Source organism: Equus przewalskii, chromosome 17 (genome assembly GCF_037783145.1).
Source record: "Equus przewalskii isolate Varuska chromosome 17, EquPr2, whole genome shotgun sequence".
Taxonomy (NCBI): domain Eukaryota; kingdom Metazoa; phylum Chordata; class Mammalia; order Perissodactyla; family Equidae; genus Equus; species Equus przewalskii.
Window position 1 is genome coordinate 66,872,090 of NC_091847.1, and position 17,030 is coordinate 66,889,119.

Genomic DNA, 17,030 nt, shown 5'->3' on the forward strand with positions numbered 1-17,030 from the left:
ATTTGATTGGCCCCTTAACCTGCATTTAGAATCTAAGAATGCTGGATTATCAACTTTGTACAACATTACCTAACAACCCGGTCCACACTGTGCGCTTGCTTAGGTGGAATAACACTCCCATGGACGAAGCACTGCACTTCGGGCACCATGATGTATTTAAAATCCTCCAGGAGTACCAAGTCCAGTACACGCCTCAAGGAGACTCCGACAATGGGAAGGAAAATCAAACCGTCCATAAGAATCTCGATGGATTGTTATAACGGTCTTAATCCCAAGATTTAAATCACTTACCTATTTAATTGTGGAAAATGATTATGAAGAACGTGTGTATTTCTATCTGGTAGTGATGTATATTTTACAACATTTGTCATTTCAGTGTTACTGGAGTTTTCTTCATTGTAGGCACAGGACAAATCTGATCTCTTTGGGAAAAAATAGAAATAAAACAATCTCCCTCCATAATGTGAGCAATATTTACCTCGTGCATTGTATAACTTGATGTACAAGAATAGTTACCAATGCTAGCTTAACTGTGTGATCTTCATCACTTATTTTTGTGCGTTCTGTGAATTTTCACTTTATAGTGGTGGTCTGCTGATATGCATTTATAAATTAAGCTCTGTTGTGCAGTCAGTCCAAATGGGTCAAGGCTGTCTTTAGAAGCAAAATAGTGTGATTTTCATGACTTCAAATAGAGATTTAGTTTGAGTGTTTGAACAAGTATATGCTTGTGTGTTGAATATGTCTCCCACACTCTAGCTTCATGAGGTGACTCTTTAAAAATTATAATAGTTAACAGCTGTCAGTAGAATAGACCAATTCTGATTAGACTTTATCAGGGAATCTGTTTAAGATACATTTGGTGACCAAAACATAAGTGTGAATGTAGTTATAATACTTTTGAAAAACTTTCCTTTTTCTATATCCCCTTTGCCCAGCCTCTCTTCCCAGACATTTAGCTATTTGCCCCTCTCCTTTAGCTGGGAAAGGGGGTGCTGGCATACTATGCAGTTTTCATGTTCTCCACAAGAAGTCAGAAAATGCCTCATGTTTCTGGCCTCTGAGCTACAACTATGCTGTACGTCTACAGAAGATGAACCAGAGACAAATTCCTGAGTACAAAGCAGTCGAATTCATCAGCCTAAAAAAGGAAGGCATGTGCTACTGCAGCTCTTTAAGAGGATATTTTTCAGCTTCCAGGTTAAAGATAAAGATAAATTCAGAAGTGCTCTAAGCTACCAAAGTTGGGAACTGCTACAAATAATCTTTGTTTTTAAATCTGGCATTAAAAGTCTGCCTCAAGCTATTTGTTCTATTTGGGGGACCACTAAATCACTCCAGTTTTCTCCCGGTTCTCTAGTGTATAATTTTTGGTGGCTTTATAGTTTAATAATAAGAAAAGGCCATTTCACTTTAAATCGAGACCCATCATTTGTCTTGGGGAGGAACTGCACGTATACTTTATCCTATCATACCTCCAAGGTAAAGGGGAGTTAATGAGGACTTCTGATATTAAGCGTGCGCGCGCACACACACACACATACACACACACACACACAAATGGACTTCTTTGAAGCTGTGTTTAGTGGAATGAGCAGAGTCCTCCACTACACAAATGCTAGGTGTTACATTAATATAGCAAATTCCTTTTTTTCTTTTCTGTAAGCACACACTGCTTCTTCCAAGCCGTATCATGCCTGATGGCCCCTGGCCCACCCTAGCAGCCGCCAAGTGTTCTGATTTTTGCTTCCAATCTAAGTCAATGGCTTCAGCCAGCACCCTCTGCCTCCTCTGGTGGAACCATGGCCAGTGTTCCTTAACTGATCTGTATCAGGCACAAAGCCTTTCTCAGGTGTGTCTTTCTGTGGGGATTATGGTGGCTTGGCGAGCAGCCCTGCTGCCGTGTCCCTGCCCCGTGGATCAGTCCATCAAGTCATGTAGACAGGTAGTATTTGCAAAATGCTGCAGAAGAACAGCATTATCCCCAAAGATATTATGGGGTAGACACTCTTTAATTGAAATCAGTTGAAATAACTGATCAAATAGCAGCTTGCTTTGTATGATTAAAAGGAAACATTAGGACAGTTCAATTGTGTGGCTTGAAGATTACCAATGATTTTGAGGCTTTTCTCTAATAAAAAGAGGTTCTAAGGTTCTAACTATTATTTGGGAACAAAGAGAGTTTTCATCTTTTCTCAGATCAGAACTATTTTGGAAAATCTTTGTGGTTTAGTAAAATGTGTCCTTATTTATCCATGAGGTTATTTATGACTATACGCCAGTTCCTGCTCTGGCCGTTTGCTGTTGGCTGGTAATAATGAGTGCATTTGGTTTCCATGCTTTTGACTGTGCTGTTAACTGCTGCCCCCAGTACACTCCAAAGATCTTATTGTTTTGGCTTGAGGATTACATGTGCTTTTTCTGTATCATGCGAGCTCTATATGGTCATGTTATTTAAAGCTTTGTCTACATTGTTGTTTCTGCTGGTCTCAGTTCTGTGCTGTCCCCACTGCTGCCCGCACTGCCCTTTAGCTGCGAGCTGGATCAGCTATCAACCATTTGATGCTCTTGTCTGGCAGGGACTGAATGACCTGACGTTGGATTTAGATTCTTCCTGGGGATTATATGGCTATGAATGTATTTGCTTCCAGAACCTCCCAAAGTGAATCTAATCTTAAAATTATAAGTTGTAAGTATTCTGAAATTGGGAAATACTTATTTTAAATGAAATCAGGTAGTGTTGCTTTTTACAGTGTAATAAATACATGTATCAAAAAAAACTGTGAAAAATGAATTTTTTTTTTTTGCAAACAAGGTTTGCTCCTACATCACTGGGTTAGGAACTCTGTTGAGCATAGAGACTGTCTAGTTGGTCCACATCCATTTCTAATGCCTACTATGAGACAGGGCCTATGCAAGGTGTCAGGTGGGGTTACCCTCGTGATTAAGGTAAGAATCCTTCATCCTTGAAGGTGAGAGGATGGACAGACACAATTGCCGTCCCCTAGAAACGAACACTACCCTTTCACAGTTAGGAAGTGCTCAGTAAATACTGTTGAATTGAGTCATTAAACATGTCCTTCACTAGGAGGGGTTCTAACCTCCTTTAATGAGGGGAGAGGTTATTTTCACAAAGCCTTGACATCTGTTTGGGGAGCTGAACCTAGTGCTGCCACACTAGAGTCTGAGTTCAACCAGCTGGTAAACCACAGCTCCTGACTGGTTCATGTGCGTGTGGAGTGGCATTCACCTCCACTGCTGGAAAACCCTGGTCTGCAGGTGTAGGGTTAGCGGCTGGTTTCCTTACTATAGAGAAGGTACAAGGTTGTTTGTCATAAAGTAATTTACTTTGCTATATGAGTCAGTCCATCTGCATTACTGACATTTTAGAACTGGAAGACATCAGAAATAATCCAATCCCACTCTTTCACAAATGAAACTGAGACCCAAGAATGGGCCATGATACCGAACTCTTAGTCCCATGTTCTTCCCCTACATGCTATCACACTGTGCCCACTATGGACAGAATATCCAGCTACTTGCGTATTAGCTGAAACCGGGCCTCTGTGGAGTTTTAAGGAGAAGCATAAAGGCTACAGTGTTAAGTCCTGCAACATGTGGTCAGCCCGAGCTCTGCATGTCTACATTTGCAGACAGAAGCAGGACATCAGTGCAGGGGAAACGGGTGAATAGTCCCAAATAGTGAAAAATTAAATTATACCTGTTCTTGATACGTGATCATCTTATTTCTGTGGAACTTTTTTAGGGGCTGGTGTAATCTTCCTAATTTCACTTGCTAACTCATAGTGAAATGAGTAAATTCATAAATCAGAGACCAGATGGCACAGGGAAAGTGCCCATGAATATGTGAGGTAGTACTTTAAAAAAAGGGCTTCGGGGGAAAGGGCTATTTGATAGTTATATAAGGAAAGGATGGGATTTACTAGAAGATTAGGGAAGGTATGTGTGTCTTGGGATGGGAGGGATTAGAAAATTTAGTTATTAAAAAGGGGCAAAGATGGGCATTTTATTTCTATTCTGGAGCCTGAACCTGACTCCAGGCCTCCATGTGCCCCCGCCTTGCCCCTCATGTCTCTCCAAACAGTCACTACAGAGTCAGCTAGGACAAGCAGTCATCAACACAGAACACTGTCAAGACTGCTTCCTTCACGTACAAGAAACGGAAAGACGACCAACAGACACCAGCACTAGGGTCTTCAAGTGGTGTAACAGCAGCAGGAAAGGCAGTTTGATAACAGCTGTTTGACAGCTTTCTGCCTTTTAGGTGCCTTTATATTCTTTGTATACCCAAGAGGTTGGGATAAATTTAATAAATAAGTTAAAGCTGCCTAAGTATGGTTCTTTTTTCACTTGGGCAAGTAAGGTGTGTAATTTCTCAGTATAGCAAATATATAACCTGAAGTTAGTTCACCAAAACCTGGAGGCTGAGTATTATTTAGTCAGTATCATTTAAGAGCTATATTATATAAGCTCATCTCTATAATCTTTAGCCTTCCCCAAACTGCTTTTAATGCTATTTCTTTGAAATTATATTTTTATATAACATTTAAATGATTTGCAGCTTTTGGCCATGTTTGTTTCACTAAATCTTTCTTCAGTTTTAATAAGGAAAGTGTACTACAACATATGATCCAGTGTCTCAGCACATGTTAAGTCCACAAGAGCAGGGATCTTTGTCTTTGTTTACCAGTGTTTCCCAAACATCTGGAATAGTGCCTGGCTCAGGGCAGGTGCTCACTATTTTTTGATGAACCAATAAATGAATGAATCTTAACTAAGAAGCCACTCAACTAAATACCCATTACTTTGGGAACAGCATCCCAGTTCAAATGGTAGGTACCAGGGTTTTCAAAATAATTTCTAATTTTTTCCTGTTTTCCCTGAGATAGCCAGATGTGAAAGGAGTGCTTTGTTCATTAAGACGCCCCTTCATATTCCACTTTAGCTTCCAGACAATAGATTTCACTCATTTAACGCCATCTCAGAAAACTCTTTCCCTAATAAGGAGAAATTTGTCCCAAGTGGTGCATATAAGCTCTATGCTTATAAAACACCCTACAAACACCATACCAGAAATACTCTTAAAACACACAAACATCCCTAAGCCAGGATCCATTTACTGACTTCTTATAATGATCAATGATATAAGAATATAAACTTAATGCTGGCAAGGCAGGGCATTATCTACTTTACTCCCTAGAGAAATACAGCTCTTAATGTTCATTATGAAGAAATTTTCTATTTACTAGATGTAGGAAATGAGAATTATCATATTTGTTATGTGATGAGAATGACCATACATATGGAGAATGATCATATTCGTTATGATGTCAAAATTCAAGTCTATACCACTATTCCCTGATAACTCTTCAAATAGTGGTTAAGTCTAACTTGCCAGATTATGTCTAACTCAGTGATTATGTCTTTTCTTATCCTATTTTTTCCAGCACACGGTGCCTTTTACTTTGAGAAGGTCATAGCTTTCTAGCTTATAACATTTTAGAGAAAAATGGGACCTATTTGTGGGAGTGCAATAACTTCTCAGTAAGAACTCATCTAATCATGGAGGTATGGATTTTAGATGGCTACACTGAAGGCAAGACAGAGTTCCATTTTGTATGTATTTTAAAATTAAAAACTTCTATTAGCAGTACTGAAATTCATTTTAAAATAAGTGCCAAATTATTTGTGCATTTGGAGGCAGCCGTGGTCACCAAGACCGGGGTACTTTTTCTTTTGTTGGCTTTTTATGGCACCCATTATACCTTGTCCCAAGAGCATTTCCTCTCTGATCTTTTCCACTGACCTTTCTTAATCTGACATAGCAATTCTGATTACTGAGTATTCAGAAAGGGCAACACTTAGGAAAATGGTGTTACTAACATTATTTTAAAATAAGCATTGATATATTTTTATGTTAATAAGGAAAAATGAGAAAAACATAAAACCTATACATAATGCCAGTAACTTGTAACATCTTTATACCAAATGCTATTAATAAGAGGCTAATACTAGAATTTTACTATTTCTTCAACGTAAACAAAGTCTTTTGGCTAGTGCACTAAAAAGAAACCATGCCAAATCATTCTCAAAGGGCAAAAGTATAATAAATTGTTAAATACTAGCAGTTGGAAACTATATTTTTTATTGCTGTCTTCTTTGTTCCTTCACCGTTTTTATTTTAAAAAGTCAGTGCAAACCCAGTCAGGTTCATACCATCTTATGTAAAAACTTAGAGGAGGCCGTAATTTGTGTTCAGTACCAAGGAAAGTACCATGTGCATATTATATTTAATGCAATACATATACTTTAATTTTAAAATAGATTTCAAGAAAACTTTATCCCCACCAAAGAAAAATATGGCATTTATATAATAATATAATTGTGGTGGTGATAGTGGAAAAATAAGATACAGCTACAAAGACAGCAGTCTGTGGAAGTTATCTGGAAGAACCCTGTCAAACCCATCCCCCTAAACCACTTTTTGTGTCAGTGCTAATGAAGGAAGAAGTAAACAACAAAATACACTTCAACAAACATCATCCATCAAAAAGGGTCTAGAAAAAGCACAGGAGAGGGAATGGAATCATTTGCAAATGTATTTGTCAGAGAAACACATTTATCAGTGAAAAATATGCAATTCTTAATGCAGTTACACAGCCAAGTTTTCAGATTATTGATTCTCATATTATTTCTGGTTAATGATTTGTCGGTCACTATTTTTTCTTCTCAATTTGAAAAGTTTATCACTAATAGACTAAATACCAGCTAATAACAATAAAGACAAATTAACCCATTTAAAAAACATGAATTAGATTTGAGTTTGTCTACATCTATGATTAATTTCAACTTTTTGGAAAATAAGAGGATTTGCCTTGAGAGAGCTGTTGTCAATAGCCTGGCTCCCTTGAGAGAACTGTGAAGACAATTTCATTTACTAGTGACCATGTTGAAGGCCGAATATATTCAGCTGTGGATATTAAAGTTTAAAGAGAAAACACTACTCATGAATTTGGAAAAGGTACTTCCTTCTATTGATATTAGCCAGTATCATAAACCCATAACAAACAGAAAAGCTAATTCTCTCAAGAGAGAGAATTTGCCTTTAGCTTTAAACGGCCAGGGCGGAAGATGTAATAAAATAAAGAACACAACTTTTATTCCCTGCCCAGATACAGGCTGGCTACCTTTGGAAAAAGAGTTGATGTAATTCTAAGTAAACTTAGCTTTGAACTATTTCACATAGGTAAACTAGTGGAAAACTTATAGCCATACTTCAAGCAGAGAGAACAAGTAAGAATTCTCCAGAACAGAAATTTGTCAATCCTACATCAAGAAGTTTCCTAAATAACTGTGCCATCTATCCAACAACCCATAACCGTTGGGCACTGACTTTATGCATAGTATTTGCCACACGCTGCTCGACTTCTCCCCTTTCCCGAGGGACTCGCACTCTAGTCCTGAGGTTGTGGGTGTATCTGAATGTTGTTCGTTTGTCAAACCCACTCTGTGGAGAGGGTCTCTCAATTTTACCTTTAATAAGATGCATGAAGCCCTTCAGAGTAACAGATGTTTCTGAATGAGGGAAAAATCCACTTGCTATCAACAGGTTGCAGCAAATTTGTCAGCCTTGCTTTCCTTTCCCTAGAAACACAGGATGTGAAGGAACAGACCAGCAGGAGGGAATCACAGATGGGAGGGAAAAATGTCGCCAGGGAAGATGAGTAAAATTCATGCTCTATACTGCGTTCATCTGTAAAAAGATAAAACGTGGTTAAGTTGATGACACTGATCCTGTGAAATGCAGATCCATATATTGAACGTCGCTTGTCTGTTCTACAATGGAGGAGGAGGAAGACACTTCCAACAGCAAATAACAGCCACGGGATTAGAGGGCCTTCAGCATGTACCATCCATTTTCCTGGACTAATCGAGACCTTTTATATCACGTAAGCTAATGGATTATTACTCTGCAGCCTGCTGGCTTAATTCTTTGAATTCATCCAGGCTGCATAAAGCTTTTTGCTGTTATGCAAGTCTGGGGACAGAGCAACGTGGCAAATCTGCTCATGAAAACAAGGGTGAGGCAATGCTGAGCTGTATGCCAGGGTGAGAGAGGGATATGGGGGAAATGATGAATTTTCCTGAAAGGCCACGCAGTAGGAATAATAAATGAATGTGTTTCAGGTACAGTTAGAGAAGTAGAATGATTAGGATCCACGCTGGGCTCTCCCCTTAGACCAGGTGCTCTCAACCAGGGATGTCTGAAGACATCTTTGCCGGTCACGACTGGGTGTAGGGGTGTGTGCGCTACTGGCATCTAGTGGGTGGAGGTCAGGGATGCTGCTAAACCTTCTACAATGCATAGGACAGCCCCACCACAGAGAATCATCTGGCCCAAAATACCAATAGAAACATGGCACTAGGCTATGAACCTCTTGAGAACTGAGCACATTTTTTTAAAATCCCAACTACTCAATAGTGGGTTGTACATAGTGCACACCTAGGAAAGTTTTTTGGATTAAAAAGCACAATGAAGGTTTTCCCCTATGTTTCAGTGTAGCTGACAGTAAACGTGTACTGAAGACGGTGGACTTTGGAGAGAGAGAAAGAGAGAAAGCCTGGATTCAAATCTTGTCACTGTCTCTTCCCAGCTGTGACCATGGCATACTACTTAACCTCTCTAACTCTCAAGGTCCTATCTATTCAAAGGAGGCTAATAGTGCCTAGCAGATAGAGTTGCTAAGAGGATTAAATTAGAGAGCATATGTAGAATACTCGATACAGTAGATGGAAAATACCAGACAATTAATAAACGTTCCCATGATTATCATCAGCTTTGACCAAAGGCGTCTAGGAGAGTAGACTGGTTCTCATGTAGTCCCAGAGGAAAAAATTTGCAGTACAGGAAACCCAGACTAAACAAATAGTGAAGTCATGCTGCAGGAAACAGTGGGGCTCTGTCTCTCCTGGAGAATTTCCTCGGGAGCCTGAGGCCTGCTCCTGCGGTGGCCCCAGTGCTGCCTCAGGAGTCTCCTCACCCAGAGCCACAACCTCCAGATGAGGCCCAACCCAGCCAGCCCTGTGAGGGGTGATTCTATTTCAGGGCATATGCCCGAATTCCAAGAGCGGATGCTGAATGGAAACTGGCCAAGGCTGAGGACAATTTGAGACAGACGAGGTGGGGTCCACCCAGTTTGGAGACTAATCCGACTTTCATTTTGCCTACCCAATGCTGTGCCAACATTAAAGCCTCTGTTAGCTCTTTAAGTCTTCTAGGGCTTTAATCTGGAGATTTCAGTGCATGCGTGTGTGTGTGTGTATGTGTAAAACAGACTTATTTTATTCTACAAATGAAATGAATGAAATCCTCTGGAATGGAATGGCTACAACGGGGCATCCAGAGAACACAAAACCATTTCCCGGCATTTATTTAGAGTACTGAAATTGCTCTCATGGTATCACTCTGAGGGTACAGGGAAAGCAGTCACATTGCTTGCACAGATGGGGGAACTAATCCGTCTTATTTTCTCAAGGGCACAGGGAATAATGGTGATGACAGAGTTGGTATCCAATTTCCAAATCCCAAACACAGGCCTCTCACCCAAAGGCCACACTGCCTTCATCTTAGTAAACCTAAATAAAACAGACTCGTCCTGTGTAAACAGCTTCTGTAGGGTGCATGTTCTGAATGAAGCAAAGATCAGCTTTGGGCAAGGCGGCATTCCAGGATAGTGGACAAGAGCATGGTCAATAGAGACACAGCGGTAGATTCAAATATTTGTTCCATCATTCACCAACTGTTTAATCTTAGTCGTGTTATGTAATTTAGGGGGGCCTCTTTTTCCACACCCGTGAAAAGGGAAGAACAGTAATACTTAACTCAGAAGGTTGTTGTGAGGACTGAATAAGTTACCACCTTATGAAGTGCCTGGTACACAGTATGTGCTTAATAAGTATCACCCACTAATGGTGGTGATGATCGCGATGAGGATGTGACAACAAAGGAAGTGTAGAAGAAGATCACCCCGTTTTTCGGTTCCATCAATCTGTCTTACATTTTCTGAATAGGGCTTTATTGACATTTACCCCATTTTCGTGTGAGGCTCGTAAAGCACTTCATAGCAGAGTCGGGAGCTGCATTCTAACAGAGGATGCGACCAGACCAATACAAAAGGTTCACCTTACACTTGCCAGGAGGAACAGAACTATTTTGCTACTATACAACCTAAGCATTTTTCTAAGTGACTTTTTTTACCCTCAACGAGCATGAAGGTGTAAGAAAGTACAGTCTAAAGATTTTACCCTGTGCTTCTCCAGGTGAGGAAAAAGGACAAAGAAAAAAGTTACACAGAAACTTGACTCCAAGCAGATATTACGGAGGTCATACAAACACAGTGATCTCGAACATATGAGGGGCGGCACTCTCTCCCGTCTGCCCTCTCCCTTCTCCGCCTTCCTCCCTCATTACTGCGCACGTAGTCTGCGCTGGGCATCAGGTACCCAGTGATGAACAGAAGCCAGGAATGACTCAGAGGATTTTTTTTAAAGCATTAAACAAATTTTTTAAAACGAACTGAAATAGCTTCATGTGGAAAAGAGCTTAAAATTAAACAGCATCAGCAAAACTCCAGCCAACCAAAAAAAATCTCTAAGAGGAAGGATTTTGAGCTGGCAGGCAAACAATACAGTTTGACGGACTGAAAACCATTCTCTCAGAGGAAGATCCTCTCTTCGGTGGAGGACCCCGCCACTAGTCCTTTCGTGACACTCATTCAGCATCTCACCCCCAAACCTCTTCCTCCTGGCCAGCCCCCCACAGTTCCAGGCGCCGGCTGTGCACATCGGCTCTCAAATATAGGCAGGTGAAAATTTCACTGCTGCTGGCTAACTCTCTATAATTTTAACCACCAAGCATTAGTCCCCTTCCTTCCTGAAAATCACACTCCTTCACCCAGACACAGGGCTGAAATAACAGGACAGAGGGAAACATTTTCTTATCAGAAAAATCTTCGTTCCTTAATATATGAAAATTCTCCATGGACAACCTCAAAAGGCAGATGGGGACCTTTTAAATATTTGAAATGTTACTTATTTTTTGGCAGGTGCTGAAGGCCAGGAATAAAAATCCTGGTGATGATACAGCTTGTTTAAGCATAGCAGACTCCAACCTCTCACAGCTAGTCGAAAAACACCCTCCTTGGCTCTACCAGAAAGAGGCTCCTTCCCATATCTAGCAGACAGGCCCAGGGTCTGCCAGGCCGCCTCCCCGCCTCAGAGAGCCACATTCGGCGCCAGCTGAGGGCACCCGCCACGTACTCACCATGTCGAATTCCACAGAGCCCACTATGCGAGACACCTCGTCAAACTCCTCAGGAGACATGGGAAGAAGGTTGTCTGTAGTCTGAAGTCGAGAAGGGTGACTAAAATGGGGAGAAAGACGAAGGAAGTGTTAGCATCTAGATTATGAAAGCAGTGGTGCAAACTTAGACATTTCACCTTTGGCCTGTGATTGAAAGAACCATCACTTGATGTTTTTATTTCAGGTGAGTGTGGACACCTGTAAAACACATTTGAACACGTATAGATCGAGGGAGGTTCCTGTCCCCAGCCCGGCCCCTTGGGAAATGTATTGGACTCTAGGGTGTGAGCGAGCAATAGCCAGACAGGAACCTGCGCCGCTTCTGGTTAAACCTGGGTGCGAGTGTGTGCATGTGTCACTCGGAGATGACAATGCCTCGGGGCTGACCCTGGCCCGAGAAGCACCAGAGAAAAGTCTGGGGAGTCCCTCATCCCTACCTTGAGGTTTGTATGCAGATCAAGCTGCTCCAGTGTTTTACATGAAGGCTACATCCATTCACCCCAAGACAGTGCTGCAGGCCAAATAACTGACAATGACTTTTCCAAAATTTTTTCTACCTTTTATAAAATGAAACAACAAAATAAAAGCAAGCGGAAAAAAATGTATCTCCATCATTACTTTGGCCTTTTCTAGATTGAAAAGAACTATTTTCCCACTCTGATCCATTTTTGTTCATTTTATTCACACTTTTTCAAAGTATCAGTTTGGGAAGAACTTATAAACCTTAAATACAACTCTTTTTTTGGTTTGTTTTCTTGGTTTTTTTTTTTTTTTTCTTTTTCATAAAGGCAGCAAAATGCTGATAAGCAGTGATACCAGCATCTCTAATTAGGATCTTTCCAACAAGTTCAACTGTGATGGCGGCGGCAGCAATTACAATGAAAAAGCCAAGAGCGAGCATCTTCAACAGGCCCCAGCCAGGAGCAGGGCCAGCCTGAGGTTTTTAAACATGGCACTCTTCTGTGTTCACTTACACTTCAGACACAGAAATCAATTCAGTCTTGATGTATCCAGTTCCTTTAGGGCCATCAAGTTCCATTGGTTCTGGAGCTGCAAGCAAACACATTGTGTACACCTTCCATTAGCAGAAATAACACTAGAAGAATCAACTTTCTCTTTGATCAAAATTTTACTGTTTTTCTTGATGGTCAGGTTAGAGTCCTGTAACTTTATGGGGTTACGACCTCCCTGCCTGGGTCACCTGAAATTCTGAGGGGAATCCAGAAACAACTAAAAGGAAACAGGAGGAGAGTTCAGCACAGAAGTCAAGTGGAAAGGTTTCTCTTTCCAAGCTTTGAAATCCTACACAAGTTGGAGCCCAAAATACGCGCAGTGATATCTGATTCAGTGGCCCCAGCGCGGCTGGTGTAACAGACACAGCTGTCAAGGAAAGCTGGGCATCTTCTTCCCCAAGTGATTGTGCCAATATTGAGATTTCTGACTCTGAAAAATAATTAACTTTGTTGGCGTGTTCCAAACCAGATTAGTCACACGTGAACTTTCTCCAATGCAAGTCGGTGAAGACTGAGCAGCAGGGGACCTGTGTTCCAAGTCTAGGCCTGTTCTTAGTGACAGTCACTAGTAACAACAGGATCTAATAATCAGTTGGGTCACCCTGAATGAGCCACTTTACCTGTCCCAGGCCTCAGTTTCCTCAATTTTAACACGAACAGACTGGCATGAATCAGTTGGCCATGATGACCCTCATTTTTATGTTTTCCATGTGAAAAAAGTAATAATGTAACAAATACACAAGACCAGGAATGGACTTTTCTAACACCCCAAAAACAAGAAATTATTTACTCATTTCTTGCTAAGCAGCATTAAGCCAAATAGCGCATTATGTTTCAACTGTGCTGCGTTTATACCATCTTTGGAAAGCCTGCTTTTACCAACTCAAAAGAAAGCGGTGGCTTACTGACACAGCATGGGTAAAGTCTGTGCAGGCACCTTGTACCGACACGCAAAAAGGGCAGTGTGTGTGACTAACCCCTGTGTCCAGCAAACCTCTGGACGAGGATAAAACAAGAACAGTCTCCAGGGATGACTGCGCTGTGCTCTCCCAAACCAGGGCGACAACTGCTCGCTCTCCTCACTTACCTTCCTTGGGCCTGGAGTAATACTTTCCGAAGGCATGGTCCTTATCAATATTTGGATACAGATACTTCAGGGGATTCTCTGGAATATTTTCAGCAGCCATGACTTTGTAATTGCGAATGATATCAGGAAAAGTAACAGCAGAAAGTTCTTTCTTCGTGTAGGGTTCGACCGCATGAAAGTAAGGCTCTAAAAAGAAGAAAAGCCAAGTGAGCCCCATGGAATGTCCCAAAACAATAGAGGAGAGAAACAAAGCATTGCGGAGTTTACGGATCTCAGCGAAGCGGGTAAGAACGCCTCACAATCTAGGAGCTACCACACGCCCCATGTACTGCTTTCTCTCTAAACACATTATAATTCTGTCTTAAAAACAGGGAAAACAAAGGCAGTCATTACTCTCAATAACATTGCATTTGTCCTGATTTACTTAGATTTGTAAATCTGGCCAAAAGAGGTTTATTAAACACCTTTAAAAGCCTGCACCTTTAATGCTGTGCTGCCCACATGCAATAAATAATGAAACACTAACCGGGTCATCTTGGCTTAAGCCATAGATTAAGTTACTAAAAGATAAACTTACTTTCTGTTTGTTCTTCTTTTCATATTGAAAAATGTAATTTTTTATTAAAATAAATGATGACCATACATGGAAAACAACATTTTAAACAACAACAAAAGATCCTATTTGCTACCTTTTCCCTCTAGTCCACAGGGACAAAGCAGTTTGAGTCACTCCTGGTCTTATTCCCACACTTAATGTGAATCCTGTCTCCTGACTGATCCAGAATCCCACTTTTAGGTGCACACATTGCAGAGGCTGCTCTCTGGACTTCTCTAGAACTCAGACCCCACTGGTTTGCTAGCTCCAGCTCTCGGCTAGCGCAGGAGAGGAACCACAGCGGAGGGGCCGAGCAGGGCCGGCTCTGACGTCTACTGCCCACTGCCAGCTCTAATCCAGCTCCTCTGTTTTTTATCAGGAGAAAAAAATAAATACAAGAAGCAAAGTATCCCACCTTTTTGCATCTTTCCACTGAACGCATAAAAGTCAGTGGAACAAAGCAGTTTCTCCGCCAGTCCTTCAGACAGAGCAAACTAGAAGCCAGAGGGAGAAGTAACCCTGCCGTCTCTCTTGCTTTCTCCTCTCTGCTGGTCAGCCTCACCCCCCGAAAACCTGCTGCATAATGCGAAGGTTTTCAGAGTCTTTCAGTGAGGGATTCATCTGGTTAAACAGAACCCCACTATATAACAAAGAGAAACTTGCCATTGCTCTGTCTGAAGGCGGGGCTGCCGCTCAGCCCCCAGGCCCCTCTCACCAAGCCGGCCCTCATCGGGGCACTTTCACAAGGGATTCCTCTCAGAGAGTCTGCAAGCTGATGCTGCACAAAGCGGGTTTCCTCCCAAGAACTGGCTGCCACAGTGACTCACATCCTTCATCTACAGATAACAAACATGACCACGAGGAAAGAATCTGGCCTTGTGTTTTAAAAGTCATCATCTCTGCAATATGTTCCGGGCAGTGAACCATGATATTCATGGTGATGTGTTAAATCCTATCTGGGAGGCTCGGCTGGGGGTAGGTATAGGATCTGCGATTTTATGTCGAAAGCTCGTTGTTGGTACGAGTGGACCCACAGCGCTGAAGGCCTGGCCCCAAGTCTGAGCAGCGTGCGCCCTGTGCCGGTAGCCCGCTTACCTCCTCCGTTCTGGGAGCGCTCCACCCACGTGAACGTGATGGCCCCTTCGCGGCAGCTCTCACTGAAGCGCAGCAGGAACGTGCCTGGCTGCTGGTCCTTGAGCAGAGCACGCTCTCGCTCCTTGCTGATAAAGCCCACAATACACCTGCATGTGGAAAGGGACAGACGGAGGTTCTGAGGTTCAGTCACAGTTTTAATTTTTGTGCGAACTTACAATGAAGCAGAGGACCGGAATTTGACCAAACAACATAGCTTACAAACATCCAGACTACTTCATATGCTTTAAAATCTGTTTAATTAACATTTTAGGAAGCATTTCACTTATACATATGTATGCCAAAGTCCAAAAACAAATATCATTAACATGGTGCCAGCAGGATGCTAGAGATGATCAATAAATACTTGCTGGATTAATGAGCCTTTTATTTTCACTTGATCATTTTAAAGGCTATGAAAATGTCTGAATTTCTCTATGTTTTATACTGGAGAGAAAGGCTCAGACAATATATTTTCATATTCTAGCACTTCTGATCTAGTTAAAGCCTTTGTTGAAATATAAACTCACCCTGGGAATAAATTACACAGAAATAGTTTACTGAGTTAAAAAGGTTTCTTCTTCCTTCCTACGTGCAATATAGTAGGTGCTCAAGAAATTTTTTGAATGAATAAATGCATGAATGGCACTCAGAGTTTTTTCACTTAACTTGGAAAACACACATACGTATACTATGAAAGTATAAGTTTAATCTTATGAGGTTCCACTATCAGGAAGCCTTGAAGAAACAGCCTGTAAGCATCTGTTCCTGGGCGACGCACACAAGTCTTATCAAATAATGAAGTTCCGGTCAGGCCGGTCTTAGCCTTGCAGTATGAGAGTATGTGTTAAAAATATGTCTCAAAAATACAGCGATCAATGGCCCTTACCCATCGTTCCAGAGAGAGAGCAGGTGTTTTTTAATGAGTTCAAGGATGCTTTCAATCCAAAGCCAGAAAGGGAAATTTTTATCATTTATATTTTCCTGCAAGTATAGAAATGCACATATTAGGAATAAGGAAATCCCAAATAGTGACTTACCACACCTCCCCCCACCATCAGATTTTAATTTGCCACAACTGCCCAGTTGCCAAAGCTGGAGCTGTCTCATACAGCGCGGTCCCTCCCATCTTATCAACATGCAGACACCGAGCTCTCCATTTCCTGGGCCAGGCGCTGCTTCCTTCTGCAAACAGTAGCAAACACGCCCGGGGAACGACCTCCAGGGTGAATCATGGGACAAAACTGCTCTCCCACTCCTCCACTCCAGCAGCGCGAGGTCAGCAGCACTGTCTAGTGACCCCGGCAGGGTCGAATTATGCCCTTCAACTGGTCCCCCTGCTCGAGCAGGTTCAGGGGAATGCATCTGGCAGCCAGGCCGTCCACCTCAGCACGAAGCACACATTTCACATGCACGGAGCTAAAACGCTGCCAGGCAAGGGGCCCGTGTGAGCCAACAGAAGACTCATTTCGGATATGAAAGAATGTTATCACACAGGCAGGCTCTTCCTGTCAGACACACACTTGGAGGCCAACCTTCTGCGCTGAGGGAAAGTAATAAACAACTTGCCCTAGGGGCTCCACGGGCCAGAGAGAACATGCCAGAATAAGCAGTTCAGTAACCACCATGACGAAAAATATGAGCACCTCAACAGAGAGCGAAGAGAACACAGAGAGGATAAAACCCACCTTACAGAACCTTGTCCACGGAATGAGACCATCAGGGCCAGCATTAGGACCTACACGAATAAAAACAAGCTTTTTCAGGAAACAGAAATTGATTCTGAAGCTTTGGCTGGACTGATGGCTCTTGTATTTGCTC

General features: G+C 41.9%; 2 protein-coding genes across 5 annotated transcripts in view; one reads left to right on the top strand and one right to left on the bottom strand.

The window, feature by feature from the left end:
- The window catches only part of GLS (glutaminase), an 80,175-nt gene extending 77,395 nt beyond the window's left edge, over window positions 1–2,780 (top strand). For all 3 annotated transcript variants that reach the window (XM_070580468.1, XM_008516545.2, XM_070580470.1), the window contains one exon: window positions 104–2,780. In XM_070580468.1, the coding sequence (XP_070436569.1) occupies window positions 104–260 (157 nt within the window). In that variant the 3' untranslated portion in view covers window positions 261–2,780. The remainder of the gene's footprint in view (window positions 1–103) is intronic.
- A 3,822-nt stretch (window positions 2,781–6,602) lies between these two features.
- STAT1 (signal transducer and activator of transcription 1) overlaps window positions 6,603–17,030 on the bottom strand; it is a 38,803-nt gene continuing 28,375 nt past the window's right edge. For both annotated transcript variants that reach the window (XM_008516543.2, XM_070580463.1), the window contains exons 19-25: window positions 16,898–16,947; window positions 16,099–16,193; window positions 15,174–15,319; window positions 13,484–13,669; window positions 12,358–12,433; window positions 11,345–11,444; window positions 6,603–7,774 (exon numbers count right to left, since the gene is read on the bottom strand). In XM_008516543.2, coding sequence (XP_008514765.1) covers window positions 7,760–7,774; window positions 11,345–11,444; window positions 12,358–12,433; window positions 13,484–13,669; window positions 15,174–15,319; window positions 16,099–16,193; window positions 16,898–16,947 — 668 coding nt within the window. In that variant the 3' untranslated portion in view covers window positions 6,603–7,759. The remainder of the gene's footprint in view (window positions 7,775–11,344; window positions 11,445–12,357; window positions 12,434–13,483; window positions 13,670–15,173; window positions 15,320–16,098; window positions 16,194–16,897; window positions 16,948–17,030) is intronic.